At 37.8% G+C, this 20,889-nt stretch overlaps 1 protein-coding gene across 1 annotated transcript; it reads left to right on the top strand.

The window, feature by feature from the left end:
* Positions 1-101: 101 nt before the first annotated feature.
* Positions 102-15,187, top strand: LOC132547400 (meteorin-like protein). The gene is made up of 4 exons (XM_060211158.1): positions 102-347; positions 8,915-9,333; positions 11,796-11,852; positions 12,962-15,187. The coding sequence occupies exons 1-4, from the start codon at positions 256-258 to the stop codon at positions 13,270-13,272; spliced, it is 879 nt and encodes a 292-aa protein (XP_060067141.1). The 5' UTR covers positions 102-255; the 3' UTR covers positions 13,273-15,187.
* Positions 15,188-20,889: the final 5,702 nt, after the last annotated feature.

Below are 20,889 nucleotides of genomic sequence, written 5' to 3'. Positions count from 1 at the left end.
GATTTGTCGGCGGCACGTGGGGGCGGGCCCTCGCGGTACAACCACTTGTGGATCGTAAGATCTACAACAAGCGACCACGGACTAACGAGAGTGATACACGTCAAAACACTGTTCAGCTTAATCGTGGCAATGTAAGGTGAAGATCTCACAGGTGTGAGCAGATATGGACTGTGTTGTTATTGTCCTGACAACCCGAGGGTAACTGTTTGATGGCCGTCCCGTCCCCCGGGTCGCCCCTACATTTTACTTTCCGTCATGGCTGTACTAAAGGGACTGATCTTCGTGTTTCTGTTTGCCCTATGTGAGGGTTTCGAACAAGTCTGTCAACAATGCGACTGTTACGTGAGGTGAGTGTTATATCGTATGTAAGGAATATTTTTTGTTTAAGTAGAAGAAATGTACTTCCTTGCATGTGTTGTCATTGTGCTTCCTCTTGTACATTTTCGTGTCTCCGTGTAAAGTTTTTTGTATGATGAAGTGTACGTATGTGTTTTATTTTTAACTACTTCCCTGGGTGTACCGTTCCTTTGTAAAACTTACTTATAGCTGGGCATTGCTACTATATTGCACAGGTGACACCGCTCCAGGGCTGGTAATCAGACAGATTAGGTAGGTAATTTATTCAAGGAATTTAAATGTAGGTAACACATGGCGGAGATGATTTGAATGTAGGTAATGTGTGTAGACTAGAAAAGGAATGATTATCTGGGGTCTCCTTCGTCACACTTGTTAGTTGTCGATCTGTGTTTAGCGCAAATAATCGGTTTCTTTACTCCCAGCAGAAGCAATGCAGGTCGTGTTAATGTACTTTGACTAGAAAAGATTAAATCGGGGAAATGTCGAGAGGGCTTCAGTGGGATCAGGGTTGGGGCTTTATCGGGCTGACATCGCCAACTCCCAGGGAAGCTATTGTAGATCCTAGTTCTGGCTTCCAAATTAGTTTTAACAAGTGTAAAGGACCGTGTTAATCTCGGAAACCTGTTTGATCCGATAGAAGCGCGTGTTGAGTACGTATTAAGCTCCTTTTCATCAACTTCCAATGTATCAATATGAGTCCACACATTCGTTAGAATTCGCGCGATTTAAGAATATGAGATGATGTTAATGTGTAGTTATTTCTCCGATCATGAGTTGATTTCTTTTGTATCATTCTTCCTTCTACTAGTGTCTCCGGAAATGGCGATCTTTTCAACATTGGCCCATCACGTTTAGTTGTTTCAATCAATACATCAAGTGTCGTTATTTTAGTGACGTCCTTATAACGTGTATTATTTCTGTGACGTCCTTATATCGTGTGTTGTTTCAGTGACGTCCTTATATCGTGTGTTGTTTCAGTGACGTCCTTATATCTTGTGTTATTTCTGTGACGTCCTTATATCGTGTGTTATTTCAGTGACGTCCTTATATCGTGTGTTATTTCAGTGACGTCCTTATATCGTGTGTTGTTTCAGTGACGTCCTTATATCGTGTGTTATTTCAGTGACGCCCTTATATCGTGTGTTATTTCTGTGACGTCCTTATATCGTGTGTTATTTCAGTGACGTCCTTATATCGTGTGTTATTTCAGTGACGTCCTTATATCGTGTGTTGTTTCAGTGACATCCTTATATCTTGTGTTAATTCTGTGACGTCCTTATATCGTGTGTTATTTCTGTGACGTCCTTAAATCGTGTGTTATTTCAGTGACGTCCTTATATCGTGTGTTATTTCAGTGACGTCCTTAAATCGTGTGTTATTTCAGTGACGTCCTTATATCGTGTGTTATTTCAGTGACGTCCTTATATCGTGTGTTATTTCTGTGACGCCCTTATATCGTGTGTTATTTCTGTGACGTCCTTATATCGTGTGTTATTTCTGTGACGTCGTTATATCGTGTGTTATTTCAGTGACGTCCTTATATCGTGTGTTATTTCAGGAACGCCATTTTATCGTGTGTCGCTATGTCAGTATCGTTCTTATGTCCCTTTTTCAGTGACATCTTTATTTTCATAAGTGTCCTGATTTTGTGTCCACGTATTTATGCAAACTCAAAGTATTGGAATAATTGTGTGTAATGATCAAACGAGAGTTATGGCAGATTGTAAAATAGAGGATATTTTATGTTTCTATTTCATATCAGATTTACGAACGTGATTCAATCATTTTAAATTTTACGGGGCGTCTCGCGAGGTAAAATGAAACATTCATGACGAGTTTCATAAATTACTTGTAAAGAACGTGTGATTCTGTGAATCACATACTTGAATACTTTTGGAAACGATCTGCAAAAAAAAAGCGATTTAAGTTCTTGTATGACGTCACATTAAATTCATCATCTGGTTCAATGTCCGTGATGACGCCACAATAAAAAAAACCGGAACCTTCAGCCAATCCCGACTCCGTTTGGTCTTATAACATATAAACATGTGATCTTAACGAAATTTTTTAAAAAAATCACATGTTTCGTAACACTCCTTAATCATAAACTCCTAAATTCATGTCAGTTTCCTGACATCTGATCGAATTTCAGGTCAATAATTCTGGGTCCATGTCCTTAAGTTTGGTCAAATATTCAGGACAGTGTCCGTATGTCTGGTAGAATATTTAGGACAGTGTCCGTATGTCTGGTAGAATATTTAGAACAGTATCCGTATGTGTCGAATGTTCAGAGTAACGCATGTTTTATCATTGTTTCCATTCTCTCGTGTGGTTAACAAGTATGCACCCTGACCTGTTACTTTCTTTGCTAATCGTCGTCTCCAGAGAAAGCTTGTAATGTACATGTTACATTTTTAAACTAGAAGGCGGAGTGACACTATCTGTGTAGTGCATATCTCTGGATCACACGGCTGGGAATCTACGACACAGTCGCCTAGGGGATTAGAATTTGTAATGTTTACAGTTTAATTTGCTTACTGTTTACTGTAAGTCGTTATTCTGTACAAATAAAATAGAAGTTTGTTACTACGAGTGTTGCTGGCCTGCTCTGGAGGCTGTGAAGTGTTGCTCCCCGTGTCTTGGGCTGATATTCCACAGCTGGTTAGGGCCGTACACGCACTGATATTTATCTGGGGTCTACATTTTCTCACAGTGCCTTTTGGGGTGTTTATGTGTATATGAAGCACCGTACATTGATGACAGCTGTACCTGTTCCCAGCCCGTCAGTAATACCATACTGGTAAACCCTCTCCCCAAGGGACTTCGCCTCGGGACAAGGGATGGTAATTTATTTACTACTTCAATGAATCGTCAGACTGATCAGTATTGCAGTGAGTGGCTATGGTCGAGGAGATTGGTTCTGACATTGGTGGACATCTCCATATCTGTGGCGGGATCTCGGTTCCTGTGGCTGTGGGAAAGCCAGGGTTATCTGGTACTGGTTTCTTGTCCCTCAAAGAGTCACAAGGCTATTTGTGAGACAAAATAAGGGGGCGCGTCAGAAATATAATTAGACACGAAGATATACACGCATTTTACAGTATTTCAAACCAACTTTTAATATTCCTCTCATTAAATGTCGTTATGTGGATTAAATTTTACTCTAATCTGCTTATGCCAAGAAACGTATTGTTTGTAAGATAATCCCGATACCGCCGTGACAACTAGCACACCCGATCTAAACATTACTCAGACAAACCTATCACTTATTCTCGGTGACTTTGCAACTCGTCATACTTGATTACTGAAAGAGACATTTACTTTTTTCTTCGCCTCATTGCCAAAATTACAACGTTGTAGTGGTTAAGTACAAACCACGGATTAGCTCGTGTGTAGCCAGTAATTACAAAAGTTGAACAGAGGATATAATCTGTAAGCGGAATCGTTTTGGGTTCCATTACTCTTCCTCTGTCCCGCGTTTTTCTGTGTGCCGGTTAATACCGCTTTCTACGAACCTCGTCACTGACCCGCGTGGCATCGTTATACACGCTGGTGTTAAGTGTCAACTCTTTCTTTTTATGGACGATAATAAATATTTTTGGGCCAACGATCACCAGCCTCATTTAACCAGAAGGTCAGAAAATCGCGGGGTCACGCCCTAGAATGAATTAGGAGAGAGGCAACAGTCTGTATGGGTGGTCAGTGTAAATATCGGGACCAGAGAAAACAATATTCGTCAGTGCCATTATGAAGGATCAACATGAGTTTTCTTAATTTATTACATACGACTGGATTCGTGAACTTGTACAATGTCTAATCCCTTAATTTATGAGATGAAGGAACACTATTGCAATTGACAAATGTACTCGTAGTATAAGACTATTGGATAGAATAGGCTGCAGTTAATGTCATGAAATACTAGTGTTGTCCGGTTTAAGAGAGACTGATTTACGCTTAAAAACATTAATTATATAACTCTTTCTCTCTCTCTCTCTCTCTCTCTCTCTCTCTCTCTCTCTCTCTCTCTCTCTCTCTCTCTCTCTCTCTCTCTCTCTCTCTCTCTCTCTCTCACTCTCCCCTTCTCTCCCCCTCCTCTCTCTCTGTCTGTCTCTCTCTCTCCGTGTAATTTTGTGTGTAATTTTGTATTTAAACATGTCGTTATGTCTTGCCATTGTGTATTTTGTCAAACTTATTGGGAAAATGGCTTGATATAAGTCGGAAACCCAATGAAATTGTTCAATAAAATAAGTTTAAATCAAATGAAATAATGTAAACAGAAATAAGGCAGGCCTCGTCTTTCCTTTGTGAGCCATCTTGTCTCTCGGACCTCACTCCCTTCTCTTTATTGTTAGAGGTAGGGAGCGTAATTAAGCATGTTAATTGCCTAGAGCAAGTTAAGTAGGACTTTTCTAAAAAACAATGATTATTTCGGTGTCAGTCAAAGTTCCTAACCATACGATTTTTTGTTAGTAAAAATGAGAGCAATGTCGATTACCTATTGAGGGAGACTAATGTGTTGTTCTGACGACTAACCCAGCCCCATTACGTCCCATTAGTACCCGTGTTAACATTCCCGGGTAGATGACTTGCCGATATATGAATCACTGCCGAAACTGTGTGTCAATACTAGGCCGCAATTTAAAAAAACTCCAACCTTTTGATGATTTTAATTGGGTAACTTTGTGACTTTCAGTATTTACATGTATAGCTGTGTTATATATCCACTGGTACAGCCAAGTTTACCTGTGGACCAATGTACTTAACCTGCTGGGTGACAACCACTTGTAAATAACGCCCGAGTTTGCTATAAACATGACTTGTTTCTTCAAACTACATGTCCTTGTATAATGTTCAGGAGACATTCCTGACAAACATACAGACAAGTGGTCACACTTCGTGTAGACAAATCAGATACGACAGTAGAGGGATTAAAGAACATTTGTTTTCTGCATAGAGAATTTAAAACTAAGTTTGAAAAAGATAATTTTGTGCACCAACAACCATTGTACTTGTACCGAGTGATGGAGCAGAATGTCGGGAGTGTTTAAGTGTATCCTGTGTCCTCAGGTCGAATTCCAAAGCTGAATAGAAGAATCAAAGACAAGACAATGTGTAACAGTAGCATAGCAAAAATATTATGTTGCTTTGTATAAAATCAAAATCTAGGACCATTCGTGTAATCATGATTAATTTGTCACATGCATAGAGTTTCCGTGAGGCGACCAGTCCCCTCATTAACATCTTATTTTACATATATTGAGTTTCTGTGAGGCGACCAGTCCCCTCATTAATATCCTACATATATTGAGTTTCCGTTAGGTGGCCAGTCCCATCATTAATATCCTACATATATTGAGTTTCCGTTAGGTGGCCAGTCCCATCATTAATATCCTACATATATTGAGTTTCCGTTAGGTGGCCAGTCCCATCATTAATATCCTACATATATTGAGTTTCCGTTAGGTGGCCAGTCCCATCATTAACATTCTGTAAGTATTAGGTTTCCATGAGGCAACCAGCCTCGTTATTTATATCCTATTAGTGTCGGGTTTCCATAAGGCGACCAGATCCGTCTATATATATCCTTTATAAATCGGGTTTCTTTCTGCGACCAACTTCATGGTTAATTTACTTCATGTATCGGGTATTCGTAAGACAACCAGCCCCATAACTAATATCTGATATATATAAGCAGGTTTCCGTATGGCGACCACATCTATCATTAATATACCATAAGTATCCGGTTTTAAAATGCGGAAATGACATGTACGTGGTTCCCCTTAGGCGACGAGTCTCGTGATAAATATTGGGTTTCGTACAGCGACCAGCCCCGAGCTACGTGACGATACTGTCGTTATCCTATAGGACGTAACAAATTCTCAGAAAACTTTCTAAGAAACATTGATGGCATTTAGGTATAACACTTACATGTCTGAAACTCCAATTTGTTAATTTTACAACATGATTACTAGTAAACTGCCTCTGTTACTAGTAAACAACACTGGGTGGTTATAAAGCAATCATTCGTTATCATTGTCGCGTTAATTTGGTTAACCTATATATAGTTTTAGCTGTCTTGTAACAGGTACTTGAAACAGATATATAGTTTTAGCGTGACTAAGGATGAGCGTGACCTGGCTGTAACAGGTACTTGAAACAGATATATAGTTTTAGCGGAAGTGATTGGCTGTAACAGGTACTTGAAACAGATATATAGTTTTAGCGGAAGTGACTTCACTATATAGTTTTAGCGGAAGTGACCGAACAGGTACAATATATAGTTTTAGCAAGTGACTATGGCTGTAACAGGTACTTGAAACAGATATATAGTTTTAGGATGGTGAAACAGTAAATGTGTTGGCTGTAACAGCTTGAAACATATATACATGGACTTGGCTGTAACAGGTATATAGTTTTAGCGGAAGTGACTAAGGATGAGCGTGACCTGGCTGTAACAGGTACTTGAAACAGATATATAGTTTTAGCGGAAGTGACTAAGGATGAGCGTGACCTGGCTGTAACAGGTACTTGAAACAGATATATAGTTTTAGCGGAAGTGACTAAGGATGAGCGTGACCTGGCTGTAACAGGTACTTGAAACAGATATATAGTTTTAGCGGAAGTGACTAAGGATGAGCGTGACCTGGCTGTAACAGGTACTTGAAACAGATATATAGTTTTAGCGGAAGTGACTAAGGATGAGCGTGACCTGGCTGTAACAGGTACTTGAAACAGATATATAGTTTTAGCGGAAGTGACTAAGGATGAGCGTGACCTGGCTGTAACAGGTACTTGAAACAGATATATAGTATCAGCGGAAGTGCACTAAGGATTAGTGTGATCTGACTGTAACAGGTACTAGAAACAGATATATAGTTGTAGCGGAAGTGCACTATGGATTATCGTGACCTGTCTGTAACAGGTACTAGAAACAGATTAATAGTTTCAGTGGAAGTGACTAAGGATCAGCGAGGGTTTGGTGTATTTTTCCGGTATCGTTTGCATGTCCATGGGTTAGATTGTTCACGGTCGGTATTTATAAATGTATTCTCTCTCGTTTTGTTACACATTCATTTTCAATGTTATTTAAATCTTTGAACTTGAGAAGCAGTCAAATTTAGCAATACCATTAATTACAACACGTTTTTGGATTGACCTTATTTGCCAATCAATGTCCCTCGTTGACGTTTTCCATGCTAAAGACGGGAAAGAATTGTAGCAGTGGTCGTTTGACCACTTCTCATTGTTGACATATATTTCTTTGTGTCTATCATTGGTACAGGCAATGTTTTTGGCTTTTTGTGTCTGATAATAATACCCAGGTTTGACGTGTATATTTGTCCGGAAATATGGAAGTGTACCTGTCACGGACATGGGGTGGTTGGACCAGTGGACTTTAGAACCGCAAATATCCGTGCTGTCGACAAACCGGAACTTGTAACAATATCTAGTAATAAAGACACTGTGCCATGGTTTACGGGCTTTGAAATAGAGTGTAATAAATTCTTAAATGAGTTTTTAAATATTCCTTAGAAATATCTATGACAGGTAAATCCGACAGACGTCTGGTGGGCACGGACTGGTTATTACAATGACCGCTTAAGGATAGGAAGAAACGACGAAAACGCTTCTGTAACCCTGCTGTGCACGGACACTCTGGAATGGGCGATAGGCAGGATTTACCTGCTATCTAAACATTGTTCTCTTTAGCTGATTACATGTCATTTATCTAACTTTGCTGTTATTATACTTGAGTATCCTTCACGTTATCTGTTCAGGGTCGGTAGTACTCTTTCGATCTTTGCCCAGCATCTCGAGGTAATCAAGCGTGTTATTGACATAGTAACTTGTTATCTCCAGATGGACGACACGATAACGAGGCGCTCACGGAATGAATACGTATCCACGCGTAATTCATTGAATTTATTTGTAAACTAAAATGAAACACTAGTAAAATCTTGACGCTGATAATATTGCTGCTATAGAGCGCATTACATTATAAAGGGTTAGGTCGCGCTAGCTTGTGCTAGAATTAAATCGCCCTTTTCCTCCCTACACGTGTCCGTACCTCCTTATCTCCCGGACCAGACTTGGTGCCACTGTAGATACTTATCTCTACAAAAAAAAATAAGAAACACAACCCTCGTCAACAGTTCCGCGAAGAAAGATTCACTTTTAGTATCATTTTTCAACCTTAAATCAAGTATGTAAATCTAGGCCGATAACAAGCCTGACGTGGTAGGATTGATGGCCAAGTTAGAGACCTGGGGATCACATCACCAGCGAGAACCGTCTATCGGTTACTTTGTCTGACTCGCACTGCCCTGTGCGTGTAGTGATATCGAAAGTCATATAGCAAAAATATTTCATTTCAATTTTTTGTTCATTTGACAGAATGTCGATCTTGGTTCTTTTATCTTAGACATGATAATGAATTTCACTAGGTCTGTGTCGGGTTGTGTGTGTGTACTGTTCTCAAAATATGTCTGTAGGCCAGTATGACTTCTATAATCTATAAAAAAACATAATAAAATGATTTATTTCCTTATCATTGTAGTGAGGGCTACAAGGAGAGAGGTGTGCGGAACATCAAGCCTCGTTGTAACGAAGGCTCTATTCGATGGAGAAATCCAAACGGGGGTCTGCGTGTGCAGCTGGAGTCTGGCTATACTTCGGATTTCCGGGCATGCTTTGCCGTGGACGCTACAAATATCGCAGTAAAAGTGTCCCAGGAATTTATGGTAACTTCCGGTAAACAGATATCCGGTCGTCGATCGTCATACCTGCATAGTGTTGCTATAACTGTCAACAGGACTAAAGAAATCTGCATTCCCTCATCACCGTCATACCCATCTGTGTTACTATACTTAGAGACAGAACGACTGCCATATCATTTGGGTGTGCAGAAAGTGACATTCCATTACGTCATAGAGCCTATTCGATCAAACAAATTGTTCTTCAACCCTATGGAGGAAGGTAAGATTTTGTCACCTGGGGTACACATTTGATTGTCAACTTGCTGACATTCTAGCTGCCAATAACATTGGCGAACTGAACTTTGCTAAATCAGTATCACATCTAATGATAATGCTAGTTTAAAGAGCCTGTTTACATTTCCCGAAGGAAACTCGTACTAATGTTTTTATACAGAGGTAGCCGCTTTCCTTTTTCTTGGTTCGGATTACGTGAGACCTTGGCCTCGGTAGGTCTCTAGTCACCCAGCTAACCTGTAATTATCGTCAGTGATTGTCTACCGAGAGTGGCACCTGATGTGTTCACGAGAGGACAAGCGGATTCCTGTCCGAACCCGTCCACCGTAAGGTGTGAGGTCCATAAACAAGCATACAAATCGTCAATAGGGGCATTGTTACGCCATATCGCTGTTACGACATGTCCCCGTCATCTCATGCTTGAGTGGGACGTCAGTGTAGGGTATTGCGGCTTTAGTAGGCCCAATCATATCTCAGACGGTGCGCCCTTTCATCGCCAACTCTATACACCTTTCTTCAAGCGCCGATCAATAGAAGGTGATACAAGTTTCATTCTATCCGTCACAATCACGACGATTTGATTGAATAGAAAAAAGAAAAGCCACACGGGTATTCAAACGCGTGCTCGTGTGAATAGTTTCACAGTGGGACCACATTCCTACGGGTTTAAACGTGCGTAGCTACTAAGTCAGCCGAAAGTACTTCGGTCTTAGAACGATTGTTACTACCGTACAATATCAGAAAATTACGATATCTCGGCTGTAGGAGAAAACAACTTCAAAATGTTAGGTAGGTGAGGAAAGGCGTTTGTATGGCGAGGATAGATTTATTGAATGCTGAATAAAAATGATTATTAACACATGTTTGGAGTCGTGTTGCGCGCTATCTGACCCGTGAATATTAATGACATGGAAATGCTCTCACTCGGGAGTTCTGGTGGCTGTCGGAGCTGGTGTTAGTTAGGTGGTTTGACTTGACTAAGACGTCAACTATTATAGACACTGAGTTCGCATTGCACGTGTTTCCGTGCGGGACACCAGATCAATTTCAAACTTCTATATGTTGTACACTTCGCTTGTGTTAAACATATCTCGATGGAATCCCCTTTTTATTTTGATATAATCAGTAAAATATGAATATACAAATAGTAATCTGTGTTTATTATCCGCCATTTTATATATGGAAAGTCTCAAGTAAAAAAATTGTCAATGACAGATCACATACGACACTCCATTATATAACTGCTATATATTTAAGTCGCAGTCACTCGTGGCCACTAACCACCGGCTGTAGGCTTGGTTCGTTATTTTTGGTCCAGGGTCGAATACTTGTCTACTGGATTTGAGTCTTTATACATGTCAAAATATCACTAAAACTTTATCTCTTTGACCGTCTGCTCGATTGTCGTCATCGTTAATTAGATGGCCTACAATTCCGCGATGTTGGTTGTCTTGGCATTGCATTGGATGATATTATAAAAGTCTGTTAAAACGGTGTAAGTCTATTTTTCGGGTCTGATTCCAGCATAGCGGAGACACATGGTGAGCAACAGCATCTGTGATTTAGATCTTGTGCGAGACACAGAGTAGTAAAACACACCAGAAGATGATACCCTGTACACTTTAGTGTTAGCTGTGATGACTATGTCACGGATCAAGACATGTACGTTTTACCACACCTCTCCTCACGCACCGCCGACACGCTCACGTGCTAACAAACAAGTACTCGGTAAACTTGAGGAACATGTATGTGATACAGGATTTAGTGTGGTTCGACGCCTTTGTCTGAAGGTTTTAGACTCACTTTTTAAATGAAAAATCTCCATTTAAATGTTTCCTATGGATGAGTAGTCAGAATAAATGACGGAGTTGTCATGATGTACTGGGATCTAAGGACAGGCGGATAGTGTTTCATAAAGCAAGGCCATCGGTCGGCTTACCCGTACAGATACCACATTGTCGCGGCATTATGTACAACGTAAAATTCTACAATATACTCAGTATGGCGTGTGGTAGCCCCCCTGTTTACCCCCAAAAATAAGTACAAATCACCCTGTCTACCCCAAAAAAATAAGCACAATGTAAAATTCTACAATATATTCAGTATGGCGTGTGGTATCCCCCCTGTCTACCCCAGATGTGGAGAGGACTTCCACTGACCATAAGGCTTAATATTTCCTGTACAACAAATTCTGATTTTAAGGTGTTTTCTTGGCTACATTGGTAACTCGATCACGTCCCCGTTGTTCTGCACGCTTGATGCTACACATTAGACACCCATATAGTTTGTTATCCCGTCGTTTTATACTAATAAATAATTAAAAAAAAACACAAGTCACAATATGCTTATGACAAATATTTTATCTAGCTGACAATGCTTGTTAATTCACCTCGTTCGTGTTTCGCGAGAGCGCTTGCAGATGGTAAAAAACTTTTTTTTTCTTTTCAGAATGTCGTCCGTGCGATCCCCAGGAGCTCGTCCGAGCCTACTGTTCGAGTGATTTCGGTAAGTAACGTATAATGTTATTATCGATAAATTTGGAAGTAAATTGATATTGGAAAGTGACATTTTAGAAAATGTGTATTATTGGGAAGGGTAGTTTTCAGGGGATATCCCTGTTGTAAAATTTACAATCTTATGAATTAGAATATATGTTATTGGAAAGTGACGTGTTATTTGGAAATGACGCGTAATAAATGGTATTTTTTGAAAATCGAAATTATGAATTCCAGGTCTGAACAAGCTAAAGTAAAAAAATGCGCATCTACAAAAAAAATGTATGTTAACTATAGACAATCGCTATATTTAATTTGTTTCAGTTGTAAATCGTGAAATACAGTTGAATTCTTATTGTCAACCAAATGGTGGTAGTTTGTTTTGATTTTGCTAAGCATAAACAATACGATTAGAAGCGAGGATTTCCAAACGGGTTTAAACATAATTTCTCGTTCTTCATGGGTGAAAAGAGAAAGAGGTGGGGGTTTTGGTTCATGACGGGGAGTTTTTCAGTCACGAGAAAATAGCTATTTGATTTGAGATGATGAAAGGGCAGAATATCTTGTATTGTAAGAAATAAATTACATTTAGCGCGTGAGACAAGCTAATAGAATAATTTAAACAGCACCCAGAGGGCGCTATTGTGCATGTTTAAATTAAAAATTCCGTGAGTACAATGTCGTTGTATGATTTGTGGATCATGGACAGGTTGATCGGATCGGTTGTATTGGGTGGCGGATAATGTATGTCTCATATTTGTTTACATCTCAGCTTGTCACAAACAAACAATACGCATGCTCCGTCGGGCGCTCTCGTATTACCACAGTCTTGAAATAAGCCAAATGAATTATTGGAAACGTTTTTCATATTGAACATTTATAAGCGTATTTTTATTGAACGGATTTGTTAAGGTCATTTGAAAGAAGTTCAATCTCTAACGGTACTCTAATCATGGTCATTGCCTACGGAATCTTAAGCTTTAACAAATTACAATTTACATTTTTTTGTTCTATCAGCAAAGTCATGGGGTTAGTTCTCTAGTTATTTATCAAGGAAGCGTTATAGTCATCACATTGTGATCGTAATTTCTAAACAAACACATTTGTTAATTTTTACAGTGGTAACTGGTAAGATGTCTGCCGTCCAACATTTGGATGATATTGACCGTTCACAGATGGATGTAGAAGTTACTCGCGTTATACGTCAGAAAGGTCAGCTATTTACCTACTTCCGGGAGGACCAATCTCTTCGTGGTTCTATGATGGCTCCCCGCCAGTGCGGAATACAATATGGCAATGGTGACTTCCTCTTTACAGGATATCTGCGTCTTGGTCACATGACCATTTCCTGTTCGCCATACTTGTCGGAATGGAGACAGGTTCTGAAGACCGCGTTAGCTGACGGTACCATGGAATGTGAAGTGGACTAAATTTCTCGAAAGAAGAACAAATATAATGTAAACATAAATTATTTGGCTGTGACTGATGACTGTTAGTGATGAATTAGTGATCATGTGACTGTCTAACTGGTACACAAGGACAAAATAAAGTGTGTTATCGGTTTTGAAGGGGGTTGGGTGGTTGATGAGGACGACAACTCATGACAGTTGTCGTGCTTGACTGTGATTGACAGGTTGGTGGGCGTGACCTGCCTGAACCTGTGCCGTATCTGTGATATACGTAACCTAATTATGGTGCAATTCGTAAATAACCGTCATTCTTATCCCGCTGTCTTAATGACCCAGTATAAAACTGGAACTTGTAGATACGGTTACGTTGACTAACAGAAATGGTACCAAAATTTCGTTAGTCAAGGAGGAGAGAGAGCCGGGAAAGACTGCCGGTTGTTTACTTTCGTTGTCCAAGTTTTTTTTTGTGTGCTATTATTGACCGTGGACGGGGAGCCATGCTGTAGAGACTGTGAGAGGACTCCTGGTGTGGCAACCCTTTTGGGTACCCGTGTTGTGATGGATGAACCCGTGTTACGGGACCTGTGGTGTGGGAACCAGTGTTGTATGGAACCCTGTTGGTGTGTTAACACGGTGTTATTGGGGACCCGTGTTGTTGAGACTTGCTGTGGAGGTAGCGAGACATATATTTTGGGACCAAATCACTTGACCGTCATGTTTTAATAGGCATCATTCAGCTTTAAAAGCCGGTTGGTTAACCATCTCATGAAACGATATTCATCTCATTTCGAAATTCATTTGTAAATATTGGACTCCTTTACACTGCATCACAGTGGATATTTTGATAGCTAAAATACATGTAATGTGAACATTCCTGATTGACAACCAGTTTTCTGTGGTATGAACATCAGTAAGCTCGGACTAAGTAGTTGTACGATGTCGGCGCGAGACTTACTGGGGATCACATCACATGATTTTTTCTACTCAGAAACAAAGAAAATAATTTCCATTTGTAAAAATCACCTTTCACATTGTCATTCATGGTTTGTGTAAAATAGATATCATTTGTAAAATCAGTAAGATTAGTTATCAATTTTCGCCTGAAAGGCAAAAGGCAGCAGCAATCAAGAACCCTATTTAAACAAGAACAAAGGGACGTAACTTTGTATTGTTTCATCAGATATCACAAAAGGCTTGGTAAAAGAAGCCTCTCCGTGTCATTACATAAGTAGTATTCAGAGTTAAAAACTCGTTTTTAAATTTCGTTTGCCAGTGACAGTTTGTTGTCAGATTTTTATGACGAAGGTAGAATTTACAGTGTCGCCATATCACCTGATTTCCTTAGGTCCTGATATTGGACATATCGTGGCCTGCTAAGGTCGTGAAAATGGCTAGAATCACATGGCATGTTTGTATTAGTATTTCAAAGTTTCAAGTTCAATTTTTGGATCTCAGTAAGTACCATTAATTCTATGGAACACCATCTAAATACATACAGATGTGATAACTATATATCTGAAATTATTACAAAATATTCTTTAAAACTCCCAGTCGGCATTGATTTTGAAAGCGTTTGTTGACACTGTTTTTAGGCTGTAGTTTAGAACACAATGTGTTCCACCTATTGTTAGCATTGCCGTTATTGTTTATTGTCTCACTAGGGTTGTATTTCTATTTTTTATTAAGCAGAAAACAGTTCTCATTAGAATACAGGATTTGAACTATCTAGAGAGTACTGACAGCTATCTAGGAGAGTATTGACAGTTGTTGGGAGTACTGGATGTGTCTACGAACATATGTTGTCAAATATTGTTGATAGTAAATTGTTTTTTCATGTTACCCAGAATTGCTCCAGAATAGCGTCTATTTTGTTGTGTACATAAGAGACTTTATCTCAAACTTCAAAGTTGAACAAATAAAAAGTTATAAATGATAAGCAATGACGTTTGTTAGTTATTGAATCAGCAGAGTTGATGTATTACATGTAATACGTGAGTCACCTGTTCACACCTGAAATTAATCAAGATAGGAAGTTCAGAAATATAACACGTGTTATCAGGTTTCATCTTTTTCCGAGTAACTTACCCACGAAGTCATCATAAACCCAGATTAACATTATTACATAACAAATATCACACTCAGAGAAAGTATCGACAAAACAGTTGACGCCCTCTGGACCTCCAATAAATAATGTAACACGGGCGAACATTCGACAAAAATCTTATTGGTATTGTAGTACGAGTCTCTAAAATATTCGACACAAATTTTATTGCTATAACGTACAATATTAGATATATAGATTTAACTTGTATTACTGTACATATTAATAGTACCATAACATTCGACATTTATTTACTATTACGATACAAACATCGCTACAACATTCGACATTTTATAGTATTACGGTACAAACATCGCTACAACATTCGACATTTTATAGTATTACGGTACAAACATCGCTACAACATTCGACATTTATTTACTATTACGGTACAAACATCGCTACAGCATTCGACATTTATTTACTATTACGGTACAAACATCGCTACAACATTCGACATTTTATAGTATTACGGTACAAACATCGCTACAACATTCGACATTTTATAGTATTACGGTACAAACATCGCTACAACATTCGACATTTTATAGTATTATAGTACAAACATCGCTACAACATTCGACATTTTATAGTATTACGGTACAAACATCGCTACAACATTCGACATTTTATAGTATTACGGTACAAACATCGCTACAACATTCTACATTTTTTTAATATTACAGTACAAACATCGCTACAACATTGGACATTTTATAGTATTACGGTACAAACATCGCTACAACATTCGACATTTATTTACTATTACGGTACAAACATCGCTACAACATTCGACATTTATTTACTATTACGGTACAAACATCGCTACAACATTCGACATTTTATAGTATTACGGTACAAACATCGCTACAACAGTCGACATTTATTTACTATTACGGTACAAACATCGCTACAACATTCGACATTTTATAGTATTACGGTACAAACATCGCTACAACATTCGACATTTTATAGTACAAACATTACAGTACAAACATCGCTACAACATTCGACATTTTATAGTATTACGGTACAAACATCGCTACAACATTCGACATTTTATAGTACAAACATCGCTACAACATTCGACATTTTATAGTATTACGGTACAAACATCGCTACAACATTCGACATTTTATAGTATTACGGTACAAACATCGCTACAACATTCGACATTTTATAGTATTACGGTACAAACATCGCTACAACATTCGACATTTTATAGTATTACGGTACAACATTCGACATTTTATAGTATTACGCTACAACATTCGACATTTTATAGTAATACGGTACAAACATCGCTACAACATTCGACATTTATTTACTATTACGGTACAAACATCGCTACAACATTCGACATTTATTTACTATTACGGTACAAACATCGCTACAACATTCGACATTTATTTACTATTACAGTATAAACATCGCTACAACATTCGACATTTTATAGTATTACAGTACAAACATCGCTACAACATTCGACATTTATTTACTATTACGGTACAAACATCGCTACAACATTCGACATTGTATAATATTACGGTATAAACATCGATACAACATTCGACATTTTATAGTATTACGGTACAAACATCGCTACAACATTCGACATTTATTTACTATTACGGTACAAACATCGCTACAACATTCGACATTTTATAGTATTACAGTACAAACATCGCTACAGCATTCGACATTTTATAGTATTATAGTATAAACATCGCTACAACATTTGACATTTTGTAGTATTATAGTACAAACATCGCTACAACATTCGACATTTATTTACTATTACGGTACAAACATCGCTACAACATTCGACATTTTATAGTATTACGGTACAAACATCGCTACAACATTCGACATTTTATAGTATTACGGTACAAACATCGCTACAACATACAACATTCGACATTTTATAGTATTACGGTACAAACATCGCTACAACATTCGACATTTTATAGTATTACGGTACAAACATCGCTACAACATTCGACATTTTATAGTATTACGGTACAAACATCGCTACAACATTCGACATTTTATAGTATTACGGTACAAACATCGCTACAACATTCGACATTTTATAGTATTACGGTACAAACATCGCTACAACATTCGACATTTTATAGTATTACGGTACAAACATCGCTACAACATTCGACATTTATTTACTATTACGATACAAACATCGCTACAACATTCGACATTTTATAGTATTACGGTACAAACATCGCTACAACATTCGACATTTTATAGTATTATGGTACAAACATCGCTTCAACATTCGACATTTATTTACTATTACGGTAGAAACATCGCTACAACATTCGACATTTATTTACTATTACGGTACAAACATCGCTACAACATTCGACATTTTATAGTATTACAGTACAAACATCGCTGCAACATTCGACATTTATTAAGTATTACGGTACAAACATCGCTACAGCATTCGACATTTATATATTACGTATTACATTCGACATACAAACATCGCTACAACATTCGACATTTTATAGTATTACAGTACAAACATCGCTGCAACATTCGACATTTATTAAGTATTACGGTACAAACATCGCTACAGCATTCGACATTTTATAGTATTACGGTACAAACATCGCTACAACAGTCGACATTTTATAATATTACAGTACAAACATCGCTACAACATTCGACATTTTATAGTATTACGGTACAAACATCGCTACAACATTCGACATTTTATAGTATTACAGTACAAACATCGCTACAACATTCGACATTTATTTACTATACAAACATCGCTACAACATTCGACGGTACAAACATCGCTACAACATTCGACATTTTATAGTATTACAGTACAAACATCGCTACAACATTCGACATTTTATAGTATTACGGTACAAACATCGCTACAACATTCGACATTTATTTACTATTACGGTACAAACATCGCTACAACATTCGACATTTTATAGTATTACGGTACAAACATCGCTACAACATTCGACATTTTATAGTATTACAGTACAAACATCGCTACAACATTCGACATTTTATAGTATTACGGTACAAACATCGCTACAACATTCGACATTTTATAGTATTACGGTACAAACATCGCTACAACATTCGACATTTTATAGTATTACGGTACAAACATCGCTACAACATTCGATATTTTATAGTATTACAGTACAAACATCGTTACAACAGTCGACATTTTATAATATTACGGTACAAACATCGCTACAACATTCGACATTTTATAGTATTACGGTACAAACATCGCTACAACATTCGACATTTTATAGTATTACAGTACAAACATCGCTACAACATTCGACATTTATTTACTATTACGGTACAAACATCGCTACAACATTCGACATTTTATAGTATTACAGTACAAACATCGCTACAACATTCGACATTTTATAGTATTACGGTACAAACATCGCTACAACATTCGACATTTATATACTATTACGGTACAAACATCGCTACAACATACAACATTACAACATTCGACATTTATTTACTATTACGGTACAAACATCGCTACAACATTCGACATTGTATAATATTACGGTACAAACATCGCTACAACATTCGACATTTTATAGTATTACGGTACAAACATCGCTACAACATTTGACATTTTATAGTATTACAGTACAAACATCGTTACAACAGTCGACATTTATTTACTATTACGGTACAAACATCGCTACAACATTCGACATTTATTTACTATTACGGTACAAACATCGCTACAACATTCGACATTTTATAGTATTACGGTACAAACATCGCTACAACATTCGACATTTTATAGTATTACGGTACAAACATCGCTACAACATTCGACATTTATTTACTATTACGGTACAAACATCGTTACAACATTCGACATTTTATACACAAACATCGCTACAACATTCGACATTTATTTAATATTACGGTACAAATATCGCTACAACATTCGACATTTTATAGTATTACGGTACAAACATCGCTACAACATTCGACATTTATTTACTACAACATTCGACATTTTATAGCATTACGGTACAAACATCGTTACAACATTCGACATTTTATAGTATTACGGTACAAACATCGCTACAACATTCGACATTTTATATTTTACGGTACAAACATCGCTACAACATTCGACATTTATTTACTATTACGGTACAAACATCGCTACAACATTCGACATTTTATAGTATTACAGTACAAACATCGCTACAACATTCGACATTTATTTACTATCACTGTACAAACATCGCTACAACAGTCGACATTTATTTACTATTACGGTACAAACATCGCTACAACATTCGACATTTATTTACTATTACGGTACAAACATCGCTACAACATTCGACATTTTATAGTATTACAGTACAAACATCGCTACAACATTCGACATTTTATAGTATTACAGTACAAACATCGTTACAACATTCGACATTTATTTACTATTACGATACAAACATCGCTACAACATTCGACATAGTGTGTTGTCAGTTTCAGAAGAGGTGATTGCGACCGCTGAAATGTGTCATCGGTACAGAATAAAAATAGAATGATTAAACTCAATAAATTCAGCATAATTTCCACGGGTATGAAACCTTTTGAACAGTTTTAGCGATACTTCCAATACATTTTCCACCAACATACCTACACAACCTTGTAAAACGGACAAGGCTGATATGAAGTGTTTTAGCGATACTTCCATTACATTTTCCACCAACATACCTACACAACCTTGTAAAACGGACAAGGCTGATATGAAGTGTTTTAGCGATACTCATTACATTTTCCACCAACATACCTACACAACCTTGTAAAACGGACAAGGCTGATATGAAGTGTTTTAGCGATACTTCCATTACATTTTCCACCAACATACCTACACAACCTTGTAAAACGGACAAGGCTGATATGAAGTGTTTTAGCGATACTTCCATTACATTTTCCACCAACATACCTAGACAACCTTGTAAAACGGACAAGGCTGATATGAAGTGTTTTAGCGATACTTCCATTACATTTTCCACCAACATACCTACACAACCTTGTAAAACGGACAAGGCTGATATGAAGTGTTTTAGCGATACTTCCATTACATTTTCCACCAACATACCTAGACAACCTTGGGACAAGGCTGATATGAAGTGTTTTAGCGATACTTCCATTACATTTTCCACCAACATACCTACACAACCTTGTAAAACGGACAAGGCTGATATGAAGTGTTTTAGCGATACTTCCATTACATTTTCCACCAACATACCTACACAACCTTGTAAAACGGACAAGGCTGATATGAAGTGTTTTAGCGATACTTCCATTACATTTTCCACCAACATACCTACACAACCTTGTAAAACGGACAAGGCTGATATGAAGTGTTTTAGCGATACTTCCATTACATTTTCCACCAACATACCTACACAACCTTGTAAAACGGACAAGGCTGATATGAAGTGTTTTAGCGATACTTCCATTACATTTTCCACCAACATACC

This window comes from Ylistrum balloti, unplaced genomic scaffold (genome assembly GCF_031769215.1).
Source record: "Ylistrum balloti isolate Yb309-2 unplaced genomic scaffold, AGI_CSIRO_Ybal_v1 Utg369954, whole genome shotgun sequence".
NCBI lineage: Eukaryota > Metazoa > Mollusca > Bivalvia > Pectinida > Pectinidae > Ylistrum > Ylistrum balloti.
Note: the sequence above shows the minus strand (reverse complement) of the source record. Positions and strands in the feature narration are given on the sequence as shown.

Bases quoted from the DNA above. Each gene is read 5' to 3' on its own strand.
- LOC132547400 (XM_060211158.1), top strand. From the start codon at position 256: ATGGCTGTACTAAAGGGACTGATCTTCGTGTTTCTGTTTGCCCTATGT. The intron at 348-8,914 runs GTGAGTGTTATA...TTATCATTGTAG, and splicing joins CAATGCGACTGTTACGTGAG to TGAGGGCTACAAGGAGAGAG. The intron at 11,853-12,961 runs GTAAGTAACGTA...TAATTTTTACAG, and splicing joins CTACTGTTCGAGTGATTTCG to TGGTAACTGGTAAGATGTCT.